This window comes from Hyperolius riggenbachi, chromosome 3 (assembly GCF_040937935.1).
Source record: "Hyperolius riggenbachi isolate aHypRig1 chromosome 3, aHypRig1.pri, whole genome shotgun sequence".
Lineage (NCBI taxonomy): Eukaryota > Metazoa > Chordata > Amphibia > Anura > Hyperoliidae > Hyperolius > Hyperolius riggenbachi.
In genome coordinates this window covers 183883347-183909449 of record NC_090648.1, presented here as the reverse complement: position 1 = coordinate 183909449, position 26103 = coordinate 183883347, and the positions used below count along the sequence as shown (strand labels likewise).

The window sequence follows — 26103 nt, the reverse complement described above, 5'->3', positions numbered from 1 at the left end:
GGCGCTGGCTGTTCCCCCAAGGTTTATCTGACTCTGTAGATGAGAATGCCCATTGGTCCAGATGAAGGGATCAATGGGACACCCTGGCAAATTTATCAGAGCATGCAGGAGTGTTTTATAGATATATTAATGTTTCTATCACCTATTTGCTGGTGGTTGCTGCATCCATCCTGTGGCACAAAGCTGAAACATACGAGTAATCATAGGGAACTGTGCTCAAGCATGCGCATGGCATTTTTTAAATAAATCTGTAGTCCAAATTACAGGATGTTGTGGGGCATAGCTGCCAAGCTTGGCAAAAGTAATCAGATCCATTAAAAGACAACTCCTTTGTGGGCATAAAATAAAAAAGCAGAGTAAACTCTCTTTAAAGGGACTCCGAGCAGTACAGAAACTATGGAAAGATGCATATCATTTTAAAGCTCTCTTTCTCCTCTTTCCAATAATATATAAACCACCGCCCTATGCCTTTTAGTTTTCGCTATTTTCACGATTGAAAAGGCGTAGGATGACGATTTAGGTGCCGTCAGAAAGAGGAGAAAGAGAGCTTTAAAATGATATCCATCTTTCCATAGTTACTTGTATTACACAGGACGACACTTTCCCCAGTGTCAGCAGCTCCTTCAGCAGAATGGAGCTGCTGACTTTAGGAAAAAGTCGCCCTGTGTAATACAAGTAACTATGGAAAGATGAATATCATTTTAAAGCTCTCTTTCTCCTCTTTCTGACGACACCTAAATCGTCATCCTACGCCTTTTAGTTTTCTCTATTTCCGCGATCGAAATTGCGGCCTCGGCAATTTCAATCGCGAAAATAGCAAAAACTAAAAGGCGTAGGGCAGCAGTTTATATATCATTGGAAAGAGGAGAAAGAGAGCTTTAAAATGATATGCATCTTTCCATAGTTTCTGCACTGCTTGGAGTCCCTTTAAATATTTGTTCATTTTTCTGTTTTTTTCTTTATGATAATTTGCCTTAAAAATATCACGAGTTACGGTTGTGCTGAAAATGCTCTAATCTGGAGAGATGCATGAAGTACTTGGTAGAAGCATGATGTTCTAATCTTGGGAGATACATAAAGTTATTGGGAGATGCATGAAGTTCTTGGGAGATGCATGAAGTTCTTGTCTCTCAAGAACTTAAGGTCCATTAACATGTACATCTGTCCTTACTTAACCTCCACTTCCAACCTTGTCATCCCTCTCATATTTAATTTCAGTATTTACCTACCATACAGAACTGCAACACAGCTGCTAAAATAAAGTGGGTGGCACGGTGGGATAAAATATAGTCTGCAACTGGATTGGTTGTGTTTGCCATATTCATTCTATTGTGCAGTATGTCATATTATAATGCCTTATTATATATTATTTTTACATCCACGGTATCAGCAATATCTAGCTTCTGCAGTCTATATGATAAACTATAATCACCTTTCGTTTTCTTGCAGCTCCTTTGGCACATGGTACAGCTTCACAGAGGCGGCTTATTGCTTCCCTGTAGACAAATTAAACATACGTTTTGTTAAAGCGGACCTTAACTCAGAACTTCTTCTTTGCTTTAAAAGATAAGCAACAGCATAACAACCTTTAAAGAAAAACATGTATTTGATACAGCTGATACAAATCCTGCAATAAATCTGCAGTGTGTCTACTTCCTGCTTTCATGAAAGCAGATATATTGCTAACATCCTGTGTTTACCAATTAGCTCTCTGCCGAGGCAAGCAGCCGACACAGCTGAGAGATAAAAATTACAGTTGTGATTAGCTAAAGATGAGGGGCAATTAGACTGGCAAAACTCACTCAATACATACAGGGTGCATTTCTGTATGTTTTCCTTCTGTCTTGTGCAAGAGTTCAGGTCCACTTGAATTACTTAATGTACTAATGCTGGCTACAACCACCAACATTTAACAGGTATGCTATGTGTACTGTAATGTTGTGTACAACACAGCATATTGAGCATAATATGCTGGAGCTTTATAAGTAAACTTTAATAATAATATACTGAGATGGTCAGTGAGATGCAATTTGTTTCTAGCTTGCATGCAAATCTCATGTAAATTGTATGCTGCTGATTGGGGCCCAATTCCAAGCTGAGTTTTGCAGTAAAAAAAATTGCATCTCGTCGACTGTTTCTAGTACTGTGGTGGGAAAACAAAATAGACACTGATGTTATACTTTTGAAGAAAAGGGAAGACATATGAGTTACAGAAAAGGCTGGAGTTTAATATAGTAAGAAACATTGAATGAACTAAGATAAAATATACAACACAAATGAAGTTATGAGGAGGCATGAGGCACAGAGGGGTGAAGCTTGTTTGCTTCATCATTGATGCAAGGGCTGGCTAATGCTCCCGATAGATAGTAGAAAGGGGTTAGAAACCTTTTTTGAGGATTTATTGCTGTCTGTGACCTCGATGGAACTTTCTGTTACTTTAATTAACCACTTCTGGACGAGAGCAATTTTCACATATCAGCGCTGCTCCCATTCATTTGCCAATAACTGTATTGCTACTTATTACACCTAAATAATCTATGTATTGTTTTTTCAGAACAAATTAGACTTTTAGTGAGTAATATTTTTGTTTAGCAATTACATTATTTTCAATGCATTTTAAAGGGAAAATAAGGGAAAAATGGGGAAAAAAACATGCTATTTCTCCATTTACATCCATTATAGTTTTACAATAAATAGCGCTAACTATAAATTAAACCCACAAATTTTATTTGCTAATCCATCCTGGTCATTTCAACATTTAGATTATGTTCCTAGCACAATGTATGGTGACAATATTGTATTTGGGAAAAAGATGTCTTTTTTCTGTTTTGTGTTTCTTGCTTTCTCATTGTACACTATCAATGATTACAAAACCTTATTTGCAAAAATGACAGTAATATACCCTCATGGCATACATTTAAAAAGCCTTGTTCCTAAGGTAACAATATAGTTATTTCCTTTTATATTCTTTCACTTTGCTTTCATTTTACAAGTCTTGGTTTTGGTACAGAATATACAAAATGTGTATTGTTTTTGATTCAGTTTGTTACTAAAAAGAATACACAAGACATTAACCCTAAAATCTACTCTACTACTTATCATGGTTAAAATGTTATCCCATATGTCTTGTGTAGCTATACTAATACTTTCCGAAGTTTGATTATAATTTTGAAAATTAATTTATGTTGGATTGAGTTTGTCCCTACCCATTTCTCATGTGATCTGGGTCCAATCTTTAAAACACACCAAAATATATTCTACAACTCGTCCCGGACTAAATGATACCACATGTGCCTCATTTAGTAACAAACTGGTGGTGCACTCTGCACAATTACACTGGACGAGTATACTCGTCCAGTTAGGCTGAAGTGGTTAATGTTAAAGCTGATGGTTTCAAGTACAAGAAATGAGAGGCAGAGATAACAGCTAGTCAGGGATTCTAGCTTTTACCCACTGTGTTACCTGTTGCTGTCTATGTTGCCCTTGTAGAGATCCCTTCACTTAGGCAGGGAACACACATTGCTGTCTGCAAAGCCAATTAACCACCTAACGACCACGTCACGCCAACGGGCGTGAACGCGGCGGCAGCCCCAGGACGGCCTAACGCCAATTGCCGTCAAGTCCTGGGGCTGCAGTTTCCCAGGGATGCGCGATCGTTCCCTGCCCGTTCACAGAGCGGGGCTCCGTGATTAGCCTGCTAGCCGCCGATCACGGCTAGCAGGCTGTTTGTAAACGAAAGGGAAAAGAAATCCCCTTTGTTTACATGTGTACAGCGCAGCGGTCTCCAGCAGCGCTGTACGAGATCAGCGATCCCTGGCCTCTGATTGGCCGGGCATCGCCGTCCTCTCATAGGCTGATGCCTATGAGAGGCGGAACAGGACGGATACCCGTCCTATGCAATACAGGCTTTCGGAGGGGAGGAGGGAAGGGGAGGGAGGAGGGAGGGAGGGTGAAACAGCCTATACAGGCTGCAAAAAAAAAAAAAAAACCAACAACGGCCGCAGTGATCGGACACCTCAGGCGGCATGTCCCCTAAGGGACAAAAAAAAGGAGGCGAGTCCGATCGCTGGGCTTCTTAGCTGGGCTGTGCAGGAGGCTGAAAAGCCTGCACAGCCCAGTGCAACACAAAGCAGCCTAGTCATTGGGGGGTTTAACACTGCGGTCCTCAAGTGGTTAATGTTAGCTACAGACTTCCTATTCAAAAGTTTAGGATGTGGGTGCAGGCAACGGCCGCCTTGTCTTGGGCCCCAAAATGGCCTGAAAGGGCCCTGTTTGTCACAATGCATTTCAGAGGCCTTCCCCTTCATCATTGTCTATTGCCATTGAGACTTCAAACATCCAATCAGATGCAGGGTGGTTCCAGTTTGTATCATATCTACCACACCTAGCTGGATGTTGCATTACCTTCTCCTTGCACATCTTTTTTGAGTCAGAGTTTCACAGGCCAATACACATGAGAGCATTCAACTTCAGAAATCTGAAGTAGCTACAGTATCTTGATAGAACAAAAATGATTGCCCTTCCAGTCAAGTGATCCCCAACTAATATAAACTCCAGTCATGATTTTGATTTGGTAGTTATTACTGTTATTATTTTCATGTAAGTATAAAGCAGGAAGTAGTGTTGCTATCCTTTCAATAGGAGGAGCATTAACAAACGTAAAACAATTACAAACGTGGCAAATTTTAGTCAAATTCCATCAAAGTTATTAAGTTTGCCTAAAAAAATGAACCCCTGTGTGGGAGGCTTAACGGATAACTCCTTGTGACTCACAACCACAGTGAGCAACTATAGTTTGTGACTGAAAAGTGCAGTTGTCTTGGTTAATCACCAAAATTCTGATTCAGCTCCACTGACTCAGGAGAACTGTAATTCCTTTTGTCTGATCGATAACATCTATGCTCTGTGCACATTGGTTGTGTGTGTTCCGCTCTTATCTGACTGTGTGGGAGAAATGTCTGCTGACCTTTGCAACCTTTGTAATGTCTGTCTTTGACAGTGGATATGGTTTGTCTGTACTATGCTTTACTCTCAAACTTTGTAGACTTTAGACCTGATAAGGTACGCTTGTGTATATACAGTGCCAAGCATACAAATACCTAGGATGTGTTCCTTTTTCTATAGCTGCCTGAAAGAGTTAATGGCGTGGATGCCAGGGGCGGACTGGCCTGGGGGGATGGGAGGCGTTTGCCCCCCGGGCCGCCGCCTGCTCACACATGGAGGGCCGGTGGGGCAGCATTAGTCATCACAGACAGCTGCCACTGTCCGCTAGTAGTATTTACAATACCAGCGGATCTGCAGCGTCCCTGCTGTTGCGATGGCTACAGAGTGCAGAGAAGTGTAGGGGGCGGATGCTTCCAGTCGGCCGAGATCACATGGGGCCGGGCAGCCAATGAGGAAGCAGAGCCGCTCATACCATGTGATCGGAGGGCTCTGTAAGCTGGAGTCAATTGGCTTGTGTGCTGTCCTGCTCTCTCTCTCTCCCTGGCGCAATATTTAACTCTGTGGCCTGACAGGGAGAGAATGTGAAGAGCAGCTGCAGAAGCCTCGCAGAGAATTCCTGGCAGCACAGATGACAGAGTGCAGCTTGTGCTGCTGAAGTCAGGCTGGATTGCACAGGGAGACTGCTGTGAATACACAGCACGTCTGAATCCTGTGTGCAGGAGACAGGAGTTCGCTATAACTGCAAGGATGTGCAGTGAAGGCTGGTGATAAAGTTGTCATTCTTCTGCTTTTTTTTCTCCCCCTTTCATCTCCTGCTCTGTCTCTCCACCCCCCTCTGTTTTCATACCCCCCCCCCCCCCTTCCCCTCCATCTCGTGTTCTCTTTCCCTCCCCCCTGTGTTCTCATATCCCCCCTTTACGTCTCTACAGCACACTCTCCCTCCCCCTCTTATCCTATACATAGTAATGTGACTCCTTGTCCTCAGAGGAGCTCACACTCTAATCCTACCATAGTCATAGCCTAATGTCCTACCATATTATTATTATTATGTATTTATACAACAGTGACATCTTCTTCTGTAGCACTTTACAGAATACTTAGTCATGTCACTGGCTGTCCTCAGAGGAGCTCACACTCTAATCCCACCATAGTCCTAGTCTAATGTCCTACCCTATTAGTATTATGTATTTATATAGCAGTGACATCTTCTGCAGCACATTACAGAGTACATAGTCATGTCACTGACTGTTCGCAGAAGAGCTCTCAATCTAATCCTACCATAGCTATAGTCTAACGTCCTACCATATTATTATGTATTTATATAGCACTGACCACTTCTGTAGCACTTTACAGAATACTTAGTCATGTCACTGACTATCCGCAGAGGTGCTCACAATCTAATCCTACCATAGCCATAGTCTAATGTCCTACCATATTATTACGATGTATTTATATAAATAGCACTGACACCTTCTGCAGACTTTACAGAGTACATAGTCCTGCCACTGACTGACTTTAGTCAATTTAATCTTTGTAATCTTGTAATCAGTAACCGTAACCTGATACATAATTTCATCCGCTTTTCGATAATTCTGCTCTCAAATTCCTAGCATCACCCTAAGTTGCCCAAAAGCCTAGCCTTTAATCTTTTCTAACCGCCTTTATGTTTCTTTTACCTAACTTTAACTCCCTTTTTTTTTGTAAATGCCTAAAGGCCCATACACACGTCGGATTTCCGCGAACAACGGGTCGTTTGAACGTCCCGTCGTTCGCCCGCGAAATCGGGCGTGTGTACAGACTATCGTTCGTTTGATAAGAGTGAATTTGAGCGATCCGCCGGGCAGTTCGCTCAAACTCACTCTTATCAAACGAACGATAGTCTGTACACACGCCCGATTTAGCAGGCGAACGACGGGACGGTCAAATGACCCGTCCGCGGAAATCCGACGTGTGTATGGGCCTTTACCCAGATCTATCAGTTTCCCTAACCTCCCCCTCCCCTTCTGATGACTCTATCCTAACCCTGCTGTTGTCATGGGGTGGCTGGTGATAGTGGTACAAATCTGGCCCTACTGCCGGTAGGCACACAGGGATCCTTCACAGCATGCCAGCAAGCCAGCCCTGAGCCCAGCATCACTGCCAGCTTGGCCTGCATCATTGCAGCATAACCACAAACCTAGCACAGCATAACTGCCAGCCGAGCACAGCGCCCAGGCCAGCTGAGGATAAGACAGAAGCCAGGTGAGAAGAGTCTACCTATTTTAAATACTGCGTATATATCATATTTAAGTTACACCATTGCTAGGTTCATGTACATTTGACCCCACCCATGACCACTCCCACTTTCTTGCTGCATAACCACGCCCATTTTTGGCGCGCTATGCGCGCCACACGCTTCATCTCCCTTGGTGCCCAGGATCTTCCAGGATCCTAGCAACGCCCCAGCAGTGAACCTGGGCACTCTGGCTGTCGCTCAGTTCAATGGGGGGCATAAGACCACCACCCCTTTTCAAGCAAAATATTTGATTTCACTGGAAAATTTATTTAAAATATGATTGAGCAGCAATGATGGAGCATCAGTTTCCAGCAGATTTGATCACAGTGATCGAATCTGCTGTGGAAAATCAATTAGTGTATGAGCAGTGCACTATATACATTTGGGCTCGAGAAAGATATGGATTGGGGCTGGGACTACCGTGAAAGGGCCTCTAGGTTGTGTTTCCCCCCAGGCCAAAAGGTCCCAGTCCTCCCCTGGTGGATGCCCAGTTCTTATTCTAGTGTCATCCTCACCAAATACAGGGCCATTAGGGAAAATTCCCACAACGAGAACCCAGACAGAAATAAGTGCTTTCAACCTGTCCCCTCGCCGGGATTCTGCTTTCACACTTGAAGGGGGTGGGGCACTATGATGTATAATTTACAATATATGTGTACACGTATGTGTATGCTACATAGAAATGCAGTGATTTACAGTGCATTTTGCTCTCCAAATTTTTTATATGTATGTATACATATGTATTTAACATTTTTACAGTTTTTGTCATGGTACCCCTTTAAGCATTTATAGGGAATCTCATCAATATTCAGATCGAAATGAAGCGGCCATTTTTATTCATTTTAAAGGGAACCTTAACTCTAAAAAAAAACATGAGTTTTACTTACCTGGGGCATCTACCAGCCCCCTGCAGCCATCCTGTGCCCTCGCAGTCACTCATGGCTCCTCTGGTCCCCTGCTGCCAGCTAGTTTCGTTTTTGCCGACTGGGAGTTGGCCGGCCGCCATGCGTACCTTTTTATGCATTCCCGCTGGTGCAGGAAGCTATTGCAGACACCAACAATTACATTTTTGTACCGTTACGGGTGTAATGCGTAAAATTTTACGTATTACACCCGTAAAGCGTAAAAATGTAATTGTTGGTGTCTGCAATAGCTTCCTGCACCAGCAGGAATGCGTAAAAAGGTACGCAAGGCGGCCGGCCGACTCCCAGTAGGCAAAAACTAAAAACTCATGTTTTTTTTTAGAGTTAAGGTTCCCTTTAAATAGAAAAGGGACTTATGTATCGGCTTTAGGTGTCATATATTTAACCAAAATGGAGCTTTTCTTCAATATGTTATGTATGATGCATATGTCAGCAACGACAGGATTTTGAAAGCCATAATTACCCTCCCCATAGCTTTGTCCCTAAGCCACAAAACCGCAAAGGAAACCAAACATGAACTTGGACTTCCCTATTCACAAGTCAATCAGCACAATGGAGAATGTCAATCCAGGGATGACTAACAAGCTAATAGTATTCAAATAGACGGATATTACTGGAAAATCCTATTTTGTATTTGATTGTATTATGTTTTTACTACCCCTTTGGTTTTTTTTATCTTCTCGTTTTGCCCACTCAGTAATCGCTCACACAGGCGCTCTTTGTTCATTGTATCTTGCGGAGAACAGAGAGATGATATAAGAGGTAGAGAATTCTATCAGGGAAAAAAAATTGCTTTTAAGCAGAAAAAAAAGCACTGTTCGTCACTGAACAGAAAGCGTTATTGTCTGAACAAAGCGGAAACATCTCATCTGAACAAAGATAGTTATTCAGCAAGAAATCTGTCCAGAGTAAAATGCTGTACTGCTAAAAAGACATTATTGTCTAGTTCTGGAAACGAGCATGGGGTGAAATGTATATGTGCTCAAAATGCTTCATTTCTTCAATTAGTCCTTTTTGTATCGTGCAAGTGCAAACATGTTATAACATTCAGGAACAATCAAGTAAGTTAAGCAGTTTCTAAGTTAGAAGGCTGTCTGCAAAGTAAGTCACTAGTGATGGTTTCTGCATCAGTTACTTCTCCTTTCCTCATCTGAGGTACTTAAAGGACTACTGAATTGAGAAATATATGGAGGCTGCCATATTTATTTCCTTTTAAACAATACCAGTTGCCTGGCAGTCCTGCTGGTATATTAGGATGCAGTAGTATCTGAATAATGCCAGAAACAAGCATGAAGCTAATCTTTCAAGATCTGACAATAATGTCAGAAACACTTGATCTGCTGCATGCTTGTTCAAGTAGAGGATTAGCAGGATAGCCAGGCAACTGGTATTGCTTAAAAGGAAATAAATATGGCAGCCTCCATATTCCTTCTTACTTCAGTTGCACTTTAATAAAGCTGTGTACAGACTTAAATATCTTAGCGATATGGACGAGCTCAGCTCGTCCATTACCGCTGCGGTGGATTGCTCAGCCCCTGGTTGGTCTTTTTTGACAAATTTTTTTAAAACATGCAGCTAGCACTTTGCTAGCTGCATGTTTCACTCAATCACCGCCACTTGCCACTGATCCGCTGCTACGCGCCGCGAAAGAGGGCTTCCCCAGACCCATTGCGCAGCCTGGCCAATCACCGCCAGGCTGCGCTAAGGGGTGGATCGGGACCCCCCCTGATGTCACGACGTCGATGACGTCATTCCGATCATCGCCATGGCGATGAGGGAAGCCCTAACAGGAAATCCTGTTCAGAGCGGGATTTCCTGTTGAGTATGATCGTCGGCGGCGATCGGAGGGGCGGGAGGGATGCCGCAGGGAGGGAGGAATCATGTAGCTAGTGCTAGGCTAAGCTACATGATTAAAAAAAAAAAAGTGAAAAAAACCCACCCGTGGCCGAGTGCCGCAAAACAATCAAACGCCAGGGTCACTGGCGTAACAATAGGGGATGCAACCCCTGCCGTCGTGGGGGGGTCCGGGGCCCCCCTAGGGCCTGCTCAGGGATTTTTGGGGGGCAGGAGGGGTCGCTGCATAAGAGGAGAGTATGGCAGATCGGTGGGGAGGGGGGACATTCTCCCCCCTCCCTCACCTCAGGCTCTCCTCTCAGCGCTCCCCTCCTGCAATCATTGATGGCAGCAGGCAGCAGCAGCGGCGGCAGCAGGATAACACATTACCTCCTTCTCGCTGGAGGTCTTCCGTTCTCTAAGACCTTCATGCAACTTCCTGTGTAAACAGGAAGTTGCTCTTAGAGAGAATGGAAGACCTCCAGCGAGAAGGAGGTAATGTGTTATCCTGCCGCTGCTGCCCGCTGCCACAAATGATTGCAGGAGGGGAGCCTTGAGAGGAGAGCCTGAGGTGAGGGAGGAGGGGGGAATGTCCCCCCTCCCCACCGATCTGCCATACTCTCCTCTTATGCTGCAACCCCTCCTGACCCCCTAAAGTCCCTGAGCGGGCCCGGGGGGGGGGGGGGCGGATTTTTTTTTTGCAAGGGGGCCCGGGGATTTCTAGGGGTAGCATCTGAATCCTTATGAGGCTTCACCCATCCTCCTAAGCCTAGCGATCCATTGCTGGAAGCCTCCAGACATCGGCAAGGTAAATATTTTCCTACCGTGATCCAGAGCAGGTGCAGTAGTGTCTCTCTGCTCACGCTCCGGCGGAAATAGCCGAGCCAGATCGGATCCGCTCTACTGCGCAGGTGCAGGCGACTTGCACCTACGTAGTAGAGCGGACCAGATTGGGCGTTGCTATTTCCTTTGGAGCACGATCGCAGAATCGCTACTTCGCCTGCGCTGGAGACGGGGAAGGTAAATATTGCAGGTGCTCCTGCGCCACTGCCGACATCCTTTGTTAGCTGCGGTTTTGGGGGGGGGGGGGGGCATCGCTGGATTACTGAGGTTTAGGAAGATGGGGGAAGCCTTAGTAGGATCCAGAGGCTTCACCCTCCTTAGGTATGTATCCCCATAGTTTTTTTTAATTAAAGAATCTCTTTAAGGCACAATATTTGACCTGAGGAAGGAAGCGGCTTACGTTGTGAAATGCGTTGTCTACAAGTGCTCAATAAAGAAACAATTTTTTTAACCTCTAAACACAAAATCTACTTATTGAAGGTGAGATCTCCCCTTTTTACTTGTATATACATTCTACGTGAGATAGATGCACCACAACCCCTGTTTTTGGGCTCCTCCAACAAGTCTTCCACTCCTGTAAAATGCCCCAGGGCAGGGGAAACCACTCCGAGAGTGAATCTTTCCTTGGGAGCTGCGACTGCCATATCTTGCCTACAAGGCCGAGTGGGGATGGTACTTCCCCACACGCTCATACAAGTGGTTGCCTTTATTAGCAACCCAGCCTTGTGAGTACAATCACCTATTTACAAACTTAAGAGGCAGCGCTCACAGTGGGTCAAACAATCATTAATACATTAATAATATAGGCAATAGAATGACATTAAAATATTTAAAACATCAATCATAAAAATCCAAATATGAGGCTGGTCTTCATCAATCAATATATCCAGAGTTACAGTATATGCCTGCTATTCTTCATATAGGGATAGGCCACCACCAACACCCTTTGTATGCCACTCACCGCAAGTCTAGACCAACTAAGTGGTCTAAATGAGCCTTGGGACCGTTCCCGGGTCGTCCCCCACCTCTCAGGCAACAAGCAGGGCCATGAGGCGGGGTGAAACATTTGCCTCAGGCGGCACTTCTGGGAGGGCGGCACCCGCCCGAGCTGGAGGGGATAGCGGGCAGGAAGGGGGTATTGAGCCTAGTGGCGGGGAGGGGGGTCGGACCCCCCCTCCTTCGCCTGGGTCCCCCGTCCTCCGCTCCCCTCCAGCTTGTTACATCGCTGGCTGCAGCTATAGGAGGCAACGGGCGGGGATCACTCACCTCTTCCTCGTTCCAGCGTGCGCTCCACTGACGTCACTTCCTGCGGCGTAGCAGGACGGGGGACCCAGGCGAGGGAGGGGGGGGCCGACCCCCCTCCCCCCTGCTAGGCCCAATACCCCCTTCCTGCCCGCTATCCCCTCCAGCTCGGGCGGCCCCCCACACCCACGGCTTGGGGGGGGGGGGGTGGCGGTGGCGATTTCTTTAAAGCTTGCCTCAGGCGGCAAAAAGTCTAGGGCCGGGCCTGGCAACAAGTATCAGAGTTTCCTTCCTCCAGATAGCCTTCTACTTCCGTTTTGTCTTTGTCACCAAACCTCAATAAAAAAAGCTCCATATAGTGCAATATCGCTTTAAAAAGTTCATGTTAAAATACTGATACACTCACATGCTCCTCGATAGTAAGTACGCCTAGAGTAATTTATTCAACGGGCTCTCCCCCATACTGACGGCCAGGTTGGCAGGCTCCGGGCTCCTGTATGGTTCCACTCCACCTCCGCTGCGCGCTCGGTTGGGGATGTGTACCGTCCGTGCCCGCCTCACCGCCGCTCAGGAACGCTGTTGCTGCTTCCACATCAGACTCCGCCCAATCAATTTCGTCACAAGTTTCTCATCAAGGCAGGGGCACGGAGTCTGGTGCGTCTGCCGTAATATAAGTACATCCTCTCTCCACCGACGTCATCGCGAACCCGCCCCCCCCCCCCCCTCCGCAGCCTGCAGTTCCGCCATCAGAAGGGCATCACCCTTACATATTATCAGAAGCCATACTATCAAAATATAATCGCACTGCATGTCTATTATTAAAAAAATATCAATGTAAACCTAAAATCTTATGCCTAACCTATATTAATCCACATAATATTCACATTATATAAACAATTCGCATGTGCACTAATGTACTAGCCTATACACTGCAAACCCTCACTCCTTCTATGCACTGCCGTGCACCTATATAATCGCTCATTGGGAGTTCTTCCCGTCAGTACGGGGGAGAGCCCGTTGAATAAATTACTCTAGGCGTACTTACTTTTGAGGAGCATGTGAGTGTATCGGTATTTTAACAATTAACTTTTTAAAGCGATATTGCACTATATGGAGCTTTTTTTATTGAGGTTTGGTGACAAAGACAAAACGGAAGTAGAAGGCTATCTGGAGGAAGGAAACTCTGATACTTGTTGCCTGAGAGGTGGGGGACGACCCGGGAACGGTCCTAAGGCTCATTCAGACCACTTAGTTGGTCTAGACTTGCGGTGAGTGGCACACAAAGGGTGTTGGTGGTGGCCTATCTCTATATGAAGAATAGCGGGCATATAACTCTGGATATACTGATTGATGAAGACCAGCCTCATATTTGGACTTTTATGATTGATGTTTAAATATTTTAATGTCATTCTATTGCCTATATTATTAATGTATTAATGATTGTTTGACCCACTGTGAGCGCTGCCTCTTAAAGAGACTCCGTAACAAAAATTGCATCCTGTTTTTTATCATCCTACAAGTTCCAAAAGCTATTCTAATGTGTTCTGGCTTACTGCAGCAAGTTCTACTATCACCATCTCTGTAATAAATCAACTTATCTCTCTCTTGTCAGACTTGTCAGCCTGTGTCTGGAAGGCTGCCAAGTTCTTCAGTGTTGTGGTTCTGCTATGAACTCCCCCCTCCAGGCCCCTCTATGCACACTGCCTGTGTATTATTTAGATTAGGGCAGCTTCTCTCTTCTCTCTTATCTTTTACAAGCTGGATAAATCCTCCTCTGAGCTGGCTGGGCTTTCACATACTGAGGAATTACATACAGGCAGAGCTGTCTGCACTCTGCAGGAAGAAACAGCCTGACACTTCAGTGGAAGATAGCTGCAGGGGGAAAGAAACACACAAATGATCTCTTGAGATTCAAAAGGAAGGGTGTATACAGCCTGCTTGTGTATGGATGTATTTTCTATGTGTGGACATACTGTACATCAACCTACTTCCTGTTTTGGTGGCCATTTTGTTTGTTTATAAACAAACTTTTTAAAACTGTTTTTAACCACTTTTAATGCGGCGAGGAGCGGCGAAATTGTGACAGAGGGTAATAGGAGATGTCCCCTAACGCACTGGTATGTTTACTTTTGTGCGATTTTAACAATACAGATTCTCTTTAAAGGAATACTTAAGTCAAAATAAAAAAAATGATTTTTACACACCTGGCGCATCCCTCAGCCCCCTGAAGCTGTATGGTGCCCTCGCAGCCTGGTTCCGATCCTCCTGTCCCCGCCGGCGGCTACTTCCGGGTTCGGCGACAGCCGCCGACAGGCTGGGAACGCGAGTGATTCTCCGCGTTCCCAGCCGCTATATCACCATCTATGCTGCTATAGTTTGTATGTTATACGCTATAGCAGCATAAAGGGTGATATAGCGGCTGGGAACGCGGAGAATCACTCGCATTCCCAGCCTGTCGGCGGCCGTCGCCGAACCTGGAAGTAGCCGCCGACGGGGACAGGAGGATTGGAACCAGGCTGTGAGGGCACCATACAGCTTCAGGGGGCTGAGGGATGCCCCAGGTGAGTAAAAATAATTTTTTTATTTTGACTTAAGTATTCCTTTAAGTTTGTATTTCTTTTATGTGGAGGAGGCGAACCGGTGTTTTAGAACATATGTTGTGTGGGCACTGAGGTGTCATCACATGTGCTGAGAGCGCAGACCTCTTGTGGATACAATCACCTATTTAATTTCTCCACACTATTCGATACCTTACGATAATACACCAGACTGGGCTCCCAGTGTCCCTGTGTTCTTTTTGTCTCCACAAGCCCTAACAAAAACACAATGATTTTATTATAGTAAAACATATATTTACACATATGTGTATATCAGGTCTTAGAGAGGATTTTTTTATTACCCAAGAGAGACTGTTCCTCATTTGGTACATTTGGTTGAATCAGGAAAAAAAAAGGCGAAGGAGCCCTTACAGAAAAAAGTGTGCACCTTATAGACGCATGGTGGTGCTCGCTATCAGACACCTGCCAGCGCCGCAATTTACCATTGTTGCCACACATCGCGGCTTCCACAAAACTGTGATAAGCGGCTATGTAGGTAAATTTAGGTGCCCAGAGGTGCCCGATTAGCGGCAACAGGGCCGGGGGGCATTCAGCGCAGAAAGGCTTGTGGAAAAGAAAATGCCTCTGAGAGCCCAAATTTACTTACATAGCCGCTTATTGCGGCAGGGCACATTACAAAGGGGGATTAAGGGTGGATGGGGTAGGTTTAGGCACCACGGGAAGAACTTAGAGTTAGGCACCTCCAGGGGGAGTTTTAGGGTTAGGAACCACTAGGGGGGGTTCTTAGGGTTAAGCACCCCTGGGGGGAGTCTTGGGATTAGGAACCACCAGGGCAGGGTTCTGTGCAAGAGTAGGGTTAGGTCAAGCCATAGTAAAATATTGGTAAATATTACTGATATTCTACTATGGAAATTCAGTAGTAGAATATCGCTATTATCAGAGCTATTCTACTACTGGCAAACCCTGTGTATTTCTCTTACAGGCGCCTTTTTTCCATGAATGCACATTTGGTAGCTATGCATACACACGCACACACACTTAGTATTATGTACTTGATCAAGAGCTGTATTACAGGTTAAGGGAGTCATTAAATGTAGGAAAAGGATAAGGACGAGGTCATTTTGAGATTTAACCATAGTTGCAGTAATATATATTATTACTTTATCAAGCAAGATAAATTTGTTTTCTGGGTGTGATAACGTTTGGGCATGTACAAAAATGACTTGGCAACAACTGAAAACTGGGTGCCCAAAACACTGCACCCATTTTATGATGCAAAGAAGAAACATGCCAATTATTATAGTACTGAGCATCACCCTGTGCAAAATATGATCCTATAATTATAATCTATGTTTTTGTGATTGTGTACACTTTGTATTGGAATTCACTAAATTAACGTGGTGTTGTGTAATTTTTTTTCATATATAAAGGATGATAACAATAATACCATGTTCTTTCTGCATGCAATACCAACATAGTTCAGAAGATATTGGGTAGCGTAGCACAACTAAAGTCATTTCTAGTAGCAGGTTAACGTAGTTAACTACCAACTGACATTTCTTATGTTGATCGTTTGTGGTAATGTATTACTTTTTTTCTACGTACTTCTGTGTGTTTAATGACTCCTGCCAATTATTATTTATTTATGTCTACCTACCTCAAATGTTTAAAAATAGCGCAAGATGTTGTGTTGGTGTCTTTATACTATTATGTTTTCCCTTATCATAAATCCATCCTTTTTTTTTTTTAATAAGACATACATCTAGTTACATAATCAACACATAAATGCATTCTAGTCAGGTTATCTTATACTTTTTCCAGTGTATATATGGCTTTTAACCATATCACATGCTGTATATACTCGTATATAAACCAAGATTTTCAGGGTGGGGGGGGGGCAAAGAATGGCCTTATATCAACTTGCAATTTATATTTGGTTCAATGAAGAGTGTGCAGCTATCCCTACTTTGTAGTATTCTTCAATTACAAAAGGATTGAAAAGTTACTTTGTAGAAAAGATGAAAAAATATTTCCTGGGGCAAATTCAGGAGAAAAGATAATTGCATGTGGACAAGGGAGATGTTCCCAACTATCTCCTGACAAATAAACTAAGAAGGAGAGCACAAAAACACAATCCGTGGTCATGGATGATGGCTACACTTTAAAAATGTAAAAAAGATCCATGACTACCAATAAATATAAACCAATGCCAGTAGTATGCAAAAAAATCTGCAATATTTATTGAAAAAGACGTATGCACACAATTAAAAACAAAGATCAACACTAAACAGCAAGCGAAGGTAAGTATGTAACATAATAAGTCCAATGACAAAGAATATTTTAGTATATATGTATCAGGGGTCTAGTCCTAGGAAAAGAGGTGAGTGGACTCAACCCGAAAACCCAAAATGGGTGTGGTCATGGGTGGGGCCAAATATACATGACCTTAGCAGTGATGTAAAAGGTCTGCCGGGGAAGTTTGAGCTCTGCCATAGTGTATCCCACAAAAATAAATGTAATCTGACAGCATTTCACCAAAAAGACACGTAATCTGGTAGAAGTTCCTCCAAAATACAGATAATATGGCAGTGGTTCCCCCAAAATAGACAATGTGGCAGCAGCAGTTCCCCCAACATACACATAATGTGGAAGCAGTTCCCCAAAATACGCGAAACCTGGCAGCGGATCGCCCAAAATACACGTAACACCCAAAGTACATGTAATCTGGCAGCAGTGGTCCCCCAAACATACACAATCTGGCAGCAGTTCCCCAAAATACGCGTAATCTGGCAGCAGCCGTTCCCCTAACATACACATAATTTGGCAGCAGTTCCCCAAAATACACTTAATCTGTTAACAGCGGTTCCCCAAAAATGCAGATAATCTGACAGCAGTTCCCTCAAAATAGGTACCCCTAGCATAGGTAGCCAGGTCTATAGGTGTCCCCAGTATAAGAAGCCATGAGTATAGTTGTCCCCAGAATAGGTAGCCAGGTGTATAATGTCCCCAGAATAGGTAGCCAGGTGTATAGATGTCCCCAGAAAAGGTGGCCAGGTGTATATATGTCCCATAGGTAGCCAGGTGTATAGATGTCCACAGAATAGGTGGCCAGGTGTATATGTTCCATAAGTAGCCAGGTGTATAGTAGTCCCCAGTATATGTAGCCAGGTGTATAGCTGTCCCCAGTATATGTAGGCAGGGGTATATGTCCCCAGTATATGTAGGCAGGGGTATATGTCCCCAATATATATAGCCAGGGGTATATGTGCCCAGTATATGTAGGCAGGGGTATATGTCCCCAGTATATATAGTCAGGGGTATATGTCCCCAGTATATGTAGGCAGGTGTATATGTCCCCAGAATAGGTAGCCAGGTGTCCCCCCAGCAGGAGGGGAGCAGCGCAGAGAAGGAGAGCTGTGGGGACAGCGGGGAAGGGGGGCCATCTCCCCCCTCCTTCCCTCACCTTGGGGCTCCCCCTACCTCGCTCTCCACTCCAGAACTAAGTGTTGTGCGGCGGCTGGCAGCGGCGGAACTTACCTCCGTCTCGTTGCAGGTGCGGGATGGTCTAATGGATTTGCCGCTAGTCTGGTCTGGTCTAGACCAGAGCAGCGACACCAGAACTTCCGGCGCTTGGAGAGACGGAGGTAAGTTCCGCCCACTGCCTAACGCCGCACAAGACTTAGTTCTGAAGGGGAGAGCAAGGGAGGGTGAGCCCCAAGGTGAGGGAAGGGGGGGGGGAGACGTCCCCACTGGCCCCACAGCTCCCCTTCTCTGCACTGCTCCCCTCCACACTCGCCAGGGTGGATGACGTCCACCCTCTGAAAAAAGCAGGTGGACGTCGTCCACCCATATCCATGCCCCACTCGAACCCTGTGTATATATAACCTGATAACAGTGGTCTGTCCTAAAGTTTATTGCACAGCCAAAGCATGTCTCTCCCTATGACAATAGTGAAGCTCCAATGATAACCAATATAATATGGGAGCAACCTGCAAATAAATAATGGTGTACTGCTTACCACTGAAACAACAGGAAAGGCCTCCGTGCTGTGATGTGATGCAGATCTCACATGTATCGCACCTCTAGTGCCTCCTCGGCATGCATTTAGTCTACGTGTCACGGAGATCTGAACGTTTGGTTTGATGTGTCACGACTCCAAAAAGGTTGGGAACCACTGCATTAGGATGAAGAACAACCATACACCAGAACATATCTTGCGTTGGACCCTTCCTCACTCAAGACACTACTAAAATGCTGGTGAGCCTAAAAACATTTTACAATAACTGGTGCAATACCACGCTGTGTGTTCTACCAGCTAAATAACTAGCATCCCTCCAATCTATATGTCTGACTCATGCACCTCACTTCTTGCTCCTCAACTGCTGCTCCTCTCTGCTAAGCTCTTCACTGGCTACCAATTTACCAGAAGATCTACTGAAAACTCCTAATTTTGACCTATATAAGCTTTCTCTCCCATACATCTCCTTACTAATTTCCAGATACCACCTCAACCTCAACTTCTGCTTTGCACACAGGATTCTTTTGTTCTCCTTTTGAATTGCCTCCTCACACTCACATATGCAAGAGCCCTCACAAGCCTCTCCCTTCCTCTGGAATTCCCTTGCAAAATGCCCCTGTCACTTTCCTACCCTTGAAACCTTTAAGCACATCCTTACAATCTAACCCAGGACATTCTTCTTCGGCCTTTGGCAAAGCTATGCTTCTTGCTTGACAATCTAAAAATGCACTGCCTATGTACTTTTATCACAGTATATTGCTCTTACTGTAGCACATACATTGTCATCAACTCTCATGTTTGCTTCTATACTGTGCCACAGAAGATGAAGGCATTGTATAAATCCTTATAAATAATGATAGTAAAAATAAGTTCTAGGTTCACTGGCTGTACATTTGTTTGTAGCCAGTGATTTATGGTAATGAAGGCAAATGACTGACGTGACAGTAAGGGAACAAGTAACTTCTAAAAATTATAATGCCAGTGATAACAGAACTCATATTTTTCTATGACAAATTAACACAGAAACTATGTACATTCTAAAACCAGTAATCCGTGAAACAGAGTGCAACACTTCCCTTTTTTTAAGAGACTGAAAACGCTAATTTTAAATCTGAGTCAGATTTCACAGCAGGTAATTTCTGAGACCACATTATGCAAATAAATAACACACAGCACATTGTTGAGGCAAGAAAACTGAACAACATCATGTTCTGTACTTTCTGGAGCCATTTACTAGCACCGTGGGTGAGAGAGCAATTAGTTTGGGTAACTGCAGATAGAGGTGGATGTAAGATTCCATTAAATCTACCAAAAGACAAACTGATGAAAATATAAATAGCGAATGAGAGCAAACACCACGTAACTGCTAAAGCAACCAATCAATCAGGCTTCATTCTTCATTTTATTGCAAGAATTCTGATTGGTCATGTGGTTATAGACAACTTCTCAGAGTTTGTTCTGTGACCTTTGGAAAGGCGATAGGTAATTGCTGATGGATCTTTATGGGTAACTGTTTTGCATATGGCATTGTTCACTCTGGTACCTGAAGCAAAGGAACATTCAGCTGCTCCAGCATTTACCCACTGTTTACAACGCTCTGGTGATGCAGGTGGCATGCCAATTCAGTTCAACTGCAGACATAGCCTGGGAAAAGCATCCAGGGTTAGTGAGCTAAAATGCTCTGCCATATAACCCGTGAAAGGGTGAAATGAGCCAGTTGACTATATATTCCTCTGTGCCTGGCAGTTGAGAAATACATATCTTTTGATACGGTTGGTCTGAGCTATGTAGATTGCTTGCATGGCTATGTAGATTGTTGTTTATGCTATTTCTGCTACCTGTCATCTGCCTAATCCTAACCACCTTGATTTCCAATATCTAACCTTATCCTCTCCTTTTAAGGAAATCTTCCTTCCTGATACCTAACCTTCAATTTCTCATTACCAAAATCACTGTCCCTTATGCCTAACCTTAACCTCCCCATAACAAAATCCATCTTTCGGATACCTACCCTTAACCTCCACTTAACAACATTGCTCCTCCTGACAACTAACTCCCCCCTTACCAAAACCCCATGCCTGACTTCCTAACTTAGGAATGATGCAACCTCACAAACTTTATGAATTTTCCCTTCCTAATGCTTAACTCTAATTACTACCCCCCCCCCCCCCCCCCACCTTCCTTTCAAACAATAACTAACACCAATCAATTCCCCAAAGCTAATAAACTGTTCTCCCCTTACTCTGTCCCCTAACCGTAACTGATGGACACCTTTCATAGTCTGTTTCATTGCCAGTGCCCAACTAATTTACTGTTTAGCAATCTCTGGGTGTGCAGTGGAGCTCAGCGCTGGTGGCCATTCTACCACCCCATTACTGATAACAACACTAGAGCTAAGCACTGGTTCCTATCCACTGGCACCCAAGTCACATGTCCCCTTTTGGAGAAGTTCTGTGAGGATCAATGGTCATTAGGCACTTCTTTCAAATAATAGTGTAAATAAGACCTTAAACTCAGAGACACAGCACACACAAACACAAATGGTGTAGATCAGATGGCTCAGAATTCTAACAGCACTACAGTACAATGAAACAAAACAAAACATTTGCAAGCCTTAGGACCCAGTATCCAGTAGGACTGTTAAATACAGAAGACATATTACTTATAAGACACTTCACAGTTCATTTTGACCCTACAACTTGTTTGCCAGAGGCTAATAAAAGTGTGTTAATTTACACAATAATAATATGTAGGCTGCTTAGGGCATTGCTGTATGAATGGTAAGTTTTAAATTAAATGATAATGTTTGTTAAAGGGCAATTGAAGTGAGAAGGATGTGGAGGCTGCCATATTTATTTCCTTTTTAAGCAGTACCAGTTGCCTGGCTATTCTGCTTATCCTCTGTCTCTAATACTTTTAGCCATAGACCCTGAACAAGCATGCAGCAGATCAGGTGTTTCTGACATTATTGTCAGATGAGACAAGATTAGCTGCATGCTTGTTTCAGATGTTATCAGTGGCGTAGCAATAGGGGGTGCAGAGGTAGCCACCGCATCGGGGCCCTTGAGCTAGAGACTCCTCAAACGCAGTATTATCTCTTTATTGGTCCTGTGCTGATAATATTCACTTATATAGTTGATTTGATTAGTAGTGATCATTAACACACAGTTTCCCATCCCCTTCTTGCACCTCTGACACTGTGGTTGTCCTTAATTTGTTTTAATGCGCCATATCAATTATTATGTATAGAGTGCTTGGGCGGCCCCAATGCTAAGCTTGCACCGGGGCCCACAGCTTCTTAGTTACACCATAACTGCAGCCAAAGAGATTAGCAGGGCTGCCAAGCAACTGGTATTGCTTAATAGGAAATAAATATGACAGTCTCCATATCCAGTCTCTAGTTGTCCTTTTAGCTCTTTATGCCTATATTAGTGTAACCAGCCTCTGCCTACAAATCATGTTACCTTGTAACTTGCGTTCTTGTTCCAAAGTCAAGGGACCTCATGGACTGCAACACTTCAATGCATCCCATGTACTGCAAAACAAGATTAGAAACTCTGTTACTGAAATCATATCCTTATAATATGTTATATAAACCTTTTGTACCCAATAACACTAAACATGGTCTATCAAAATTGGCAAAATCAGACTTTACTCATTTGAATTGGTTGAATTTTTTTAAAATTGTTTTTGCAAAGTTAGAAATCATACCACTGTCAGCAGATAGGAGACGAGCAGAACTTGTTTCCGTATTCTCTCCTCCTCTAGTCCCTTCTCGGGTGGATCAGGTCACCTCGACGCATGATCCGCGCCATGCTGCACCTGACTTTGGCACCGCCATAGACTGTAATGTTAAACGGTCTATATCGGTGCAGGGGGACTTCTCAAGAAATCCCTGTAATTCAGGTGCTGGCAATAGCCAGACCCGACTTATGTGTTTCCCCCAAATTGCTATAACTTGGAAGGGAAATAGTATTTAGCCTATCCCCCAGAGTTTCAGTGGGAACAGGGTGATCTATTGTTTGGTTCACCCTGCGCCCAACTAATCAATGGAATAATATGTTCTCTTCTCGGGTTCTATGCAGCATTTGCTTTTCATAGCTGTACTAGACAAGACAAGACAAATAACATTTATATCGCGCTTTTCTCCTGGCGGACTCAAAACGCCAGAGCAGCAGCCACTAGGACGCGCTCTATAGGCAGTAGCAGTGCTAGGGAGACTTGCCAAAGGTCTCCTACTGAATAGGTGCTGGCTTACTGAACAGGCAGAGCTGAGATTCGAACCCTGATCTCCTGTGTCAGAGGCAGAGCCCTTAACCATTACACCATCCAGCCACTCTACTATCCCACCCTTGTACAAAGCACCCCACCCTTTCCTTACCTGCACACCCTTGTTTTCACAGATACTTTATACATGGATCCTACATTAGTGGGAAGTGCTGGCAAGATAATTTGGCAGATTTGTTTCCAATTACAACTGAAAATCACCATAAGAAGCACATCTCACATCATTAAAATGGAATTATACTTTCGTATTCAAATTGTTCCCCATGTGATTGGTCCTCCACTAGAGTCCAAATGAATAAATAATTAAAATACTTGTAGATATTATGCAGCAAAAACCAATCAAATTAGTTTCCCACAATTAAAATACCCCAAGAGTGTCCTCAGTATAGTCTTCCCTTCCTTGTAGTACAGCTGTTATCATGTCCCTGCTGTTATAGTTCACCTAATTATAGTACTCAGTTATAGAGATCCCTTTATTACATTACCTGGTTATAGTTCTCCTTCTGTTATAGTGTAAGCTCTGTTATATTGTCCCTATTATTGAGCTCCCTCTATTACAGAGCCTGGTGATAGTTCTCCCTCTGTTATAGTGTCCCTATTATACAGCTCTTTCTATAAGAGTGTCTGGTTATAGTTCTCCCTTTGTCATGGTGTTCCTGTTATAATTCCCCATATAGTCTGCCATCCCATGTAGAGCTGGCAGCAGTGTGGTTTATCTTCCTAAATTCCTGCAGATGCATTGTTCCTCTGCTGAGTCTCCTGGATCCTCGTCACATGATGCCCCATGCCAATTTCATGTAGGAGGTGCCTATAGGGCATATACTGTGCATGAACATGCTTTGGATTTACGTACCCCGGTATACGTCAGCCTCATTGGAATAGAGGCTGCTTTGTAGTCAGAGGATAATAAAATGGTCTGTCCATGCCTAAAATGGTCTGTCCATGCCTATCTTCTACTCAGGCACTATAAAACACCCTCTGCTCCAATGCAAAGGCTGGTGTTAAGTCACATGGACAGGTAGGAGGCATGACTATGGCTGCATTCAAGAATGCATTTGTGACATGACTATATTTTTATAATTATTATTATTATTAGCTTTTGTGACATGACTATATTTTTATTATTAATAATAATAATAATAATAAAACACCAACATATTCCGTGGCGCTGTACAAAGTAAGAAACAAACACGGGCTACAAATAATACAAACAATAATGTACACCAATATACAAAATACAGAATTGGTAAAAAATACAGAATAGGTAATTACAGTGACAAAAGTAACATGATGAATAAAATGTATAACAAATTGCAAGACACAAAATAAATAACAAATTCCAAGACACAAAAGAGTGAGTGAGCCCTGCCCTTGCAAGCTTACTATATACACTATATATAAAAGAATGTCAGTGCTATATAAATGCACGTCAGATTTTTCATCACTACAGATTCATCCCACTATGCTGTTCAGTGATCTGTCATGATGACTCACTAAATTACAAATGACAATCAAGCATTTGTTTCCCGCCCTCCTTTCTCCATAGGACCACACTGAACACAGTGTTTGGGCAGTTTAAGGCCACTGGTTCAACTTTTTTTTTTAATGCCCTTGCCATTTAGTACTAATGCATTTGAGGCTGTTCATTATACAACCCTTAATAGCCCAAATAAACTACACAGAAATAAAATTCCTTTTACTATTAGCGAAAATGCCACGGCTAAAGGATGGAAGTAAATTTGGGGAGTGGGCGGTAGTCAACAAAGTGGTGCATAGAAATGAGTAATGCTATTTATTATGAAGTCTTATTGCTTATGCCACTCTGCAATCAACAAAACCCGTGAACATTTTGTACAGTCACTAAAATAAGGTGGATAAAACATTTCCACTTATATTTTGAACTCTAGTAATCAGAGCTAAAATTACTATCATATGATACAGGAGATAAACTCAAATTAGTTTATGAAAAAAAATTGAATTATTTTGTTTTTGATTATTTTGTTCAATCCATGTCTCCACAACCCAAAGAAATCACATGTGTGCTTTTCAAGCATTCTCAATAGGCTTATTCTCTATTAACAACGATAAATTTGTTTTTGTAAGTTTAAATCTGTATCTGGCCTACAAATCTGTCCACAAAACCTGCCCAACCTACATTTCCGATCTTACTCAGAGGTACACACCTAGCCGCTCACTGCGCTCCTCCAATTAACTTCGCCTGTCCGCCCCCCGCATCACCCAGTCCCATGTATGCCTCCAGGACTTCTCAAGAGCTGCTCCAACACTATGAAACTCCCTACCTTCCACATTAGAGTTATCCTTTCCTTCAACATCTTCAAGAAGGCCTTCACGCACCTTTTCACTCTGGCCTATGCCCCCTCACTGGTGCTCTAAACCCGCAGCTGAACTCTGGTCCCCTACCTTTTTCGTGTCCCTACCTCTCCCTCTAGATTGTAAAGCCAGGGTCCTCCTCCTTGTGTCTCCTACCTGTTCACGAACCTCCATTATCTAACACCCATGCTATGGATTTGAGTGAACTCTTGAGTACACTCAATTTGCCTAATCTCCATGCTCCCATCCAGCGACTGACTAAGCATTACTTTGTACTCATACTGTGCTGCGTGATCTGGTTTGCATGTATTCCTGTATTGTCTTATTGCTGTATGTCACCCCTAAATATTGTCTGTAACCTAAACTAATGTCCAGCGCTGCGCAATATGTTGGCGCTTTATAAATACAATAAATAAATGATTAAATTGTGATATTTACTAAAGAACCTGCCATTACAAAGAGCTGCTTTGACTTGCAAATATCTGATTTTTTCCCCATGTAAGCATTTTTTTTCTATTATGTTTTGTGCATGTGTTTTGTTTCTCCCCTGCCCATTTTAGTGTGGAGGAAAATCATCAAAGCCATGGCTCCTAATCAGCTGTTTTGTAAATGTTTGATCCTAAAGATTAAAAACACAAGACAAAAGATTTATTATGAACCCTCCTGCCCACATGCAAAATCAAATTTGCCAACTGAGAAATAATGTTACAGTACTAAATACAGTTTTTGTGTACCCATAGACCTAATATAGTAGGCTAAAAGAAAGAGGAATTTCAAACTGAATATTGGGCCTGATTTATTAAGTCATCTTCAGGCTAGAAATTGTTGGAGATCATAAAATACCTACTT

General features: G+C 43.5%; 1 protein-coding gene across 1 annotated transcript in view; it reads right to left on the bottom strand.

Annotated features, from left to right (window-relative positions):
- Window positions 1-26103, bottom strand: part of SHC4 (SHC adaptor protein 4) — a 130050-nt gene that overhangs the window by 59122 nt on the left and 44825 nt on the right. Inside the window, exons 2-3 of the mRNA XM_068272512.1 lie at window positions 22101-22171; window positions 1433-1496 (exon numbers count right to left, since the gene is read on the bottom strand). Of these exons, the coding sequence (XP_068128613.1) occupies window positions 1433-1496; window positions 22101-22171 (135 nt within the window). The remainder of the gene's footprint in view (window positions 1-1432; window positions 1497-22100; window positions 22172-26103) is intronic.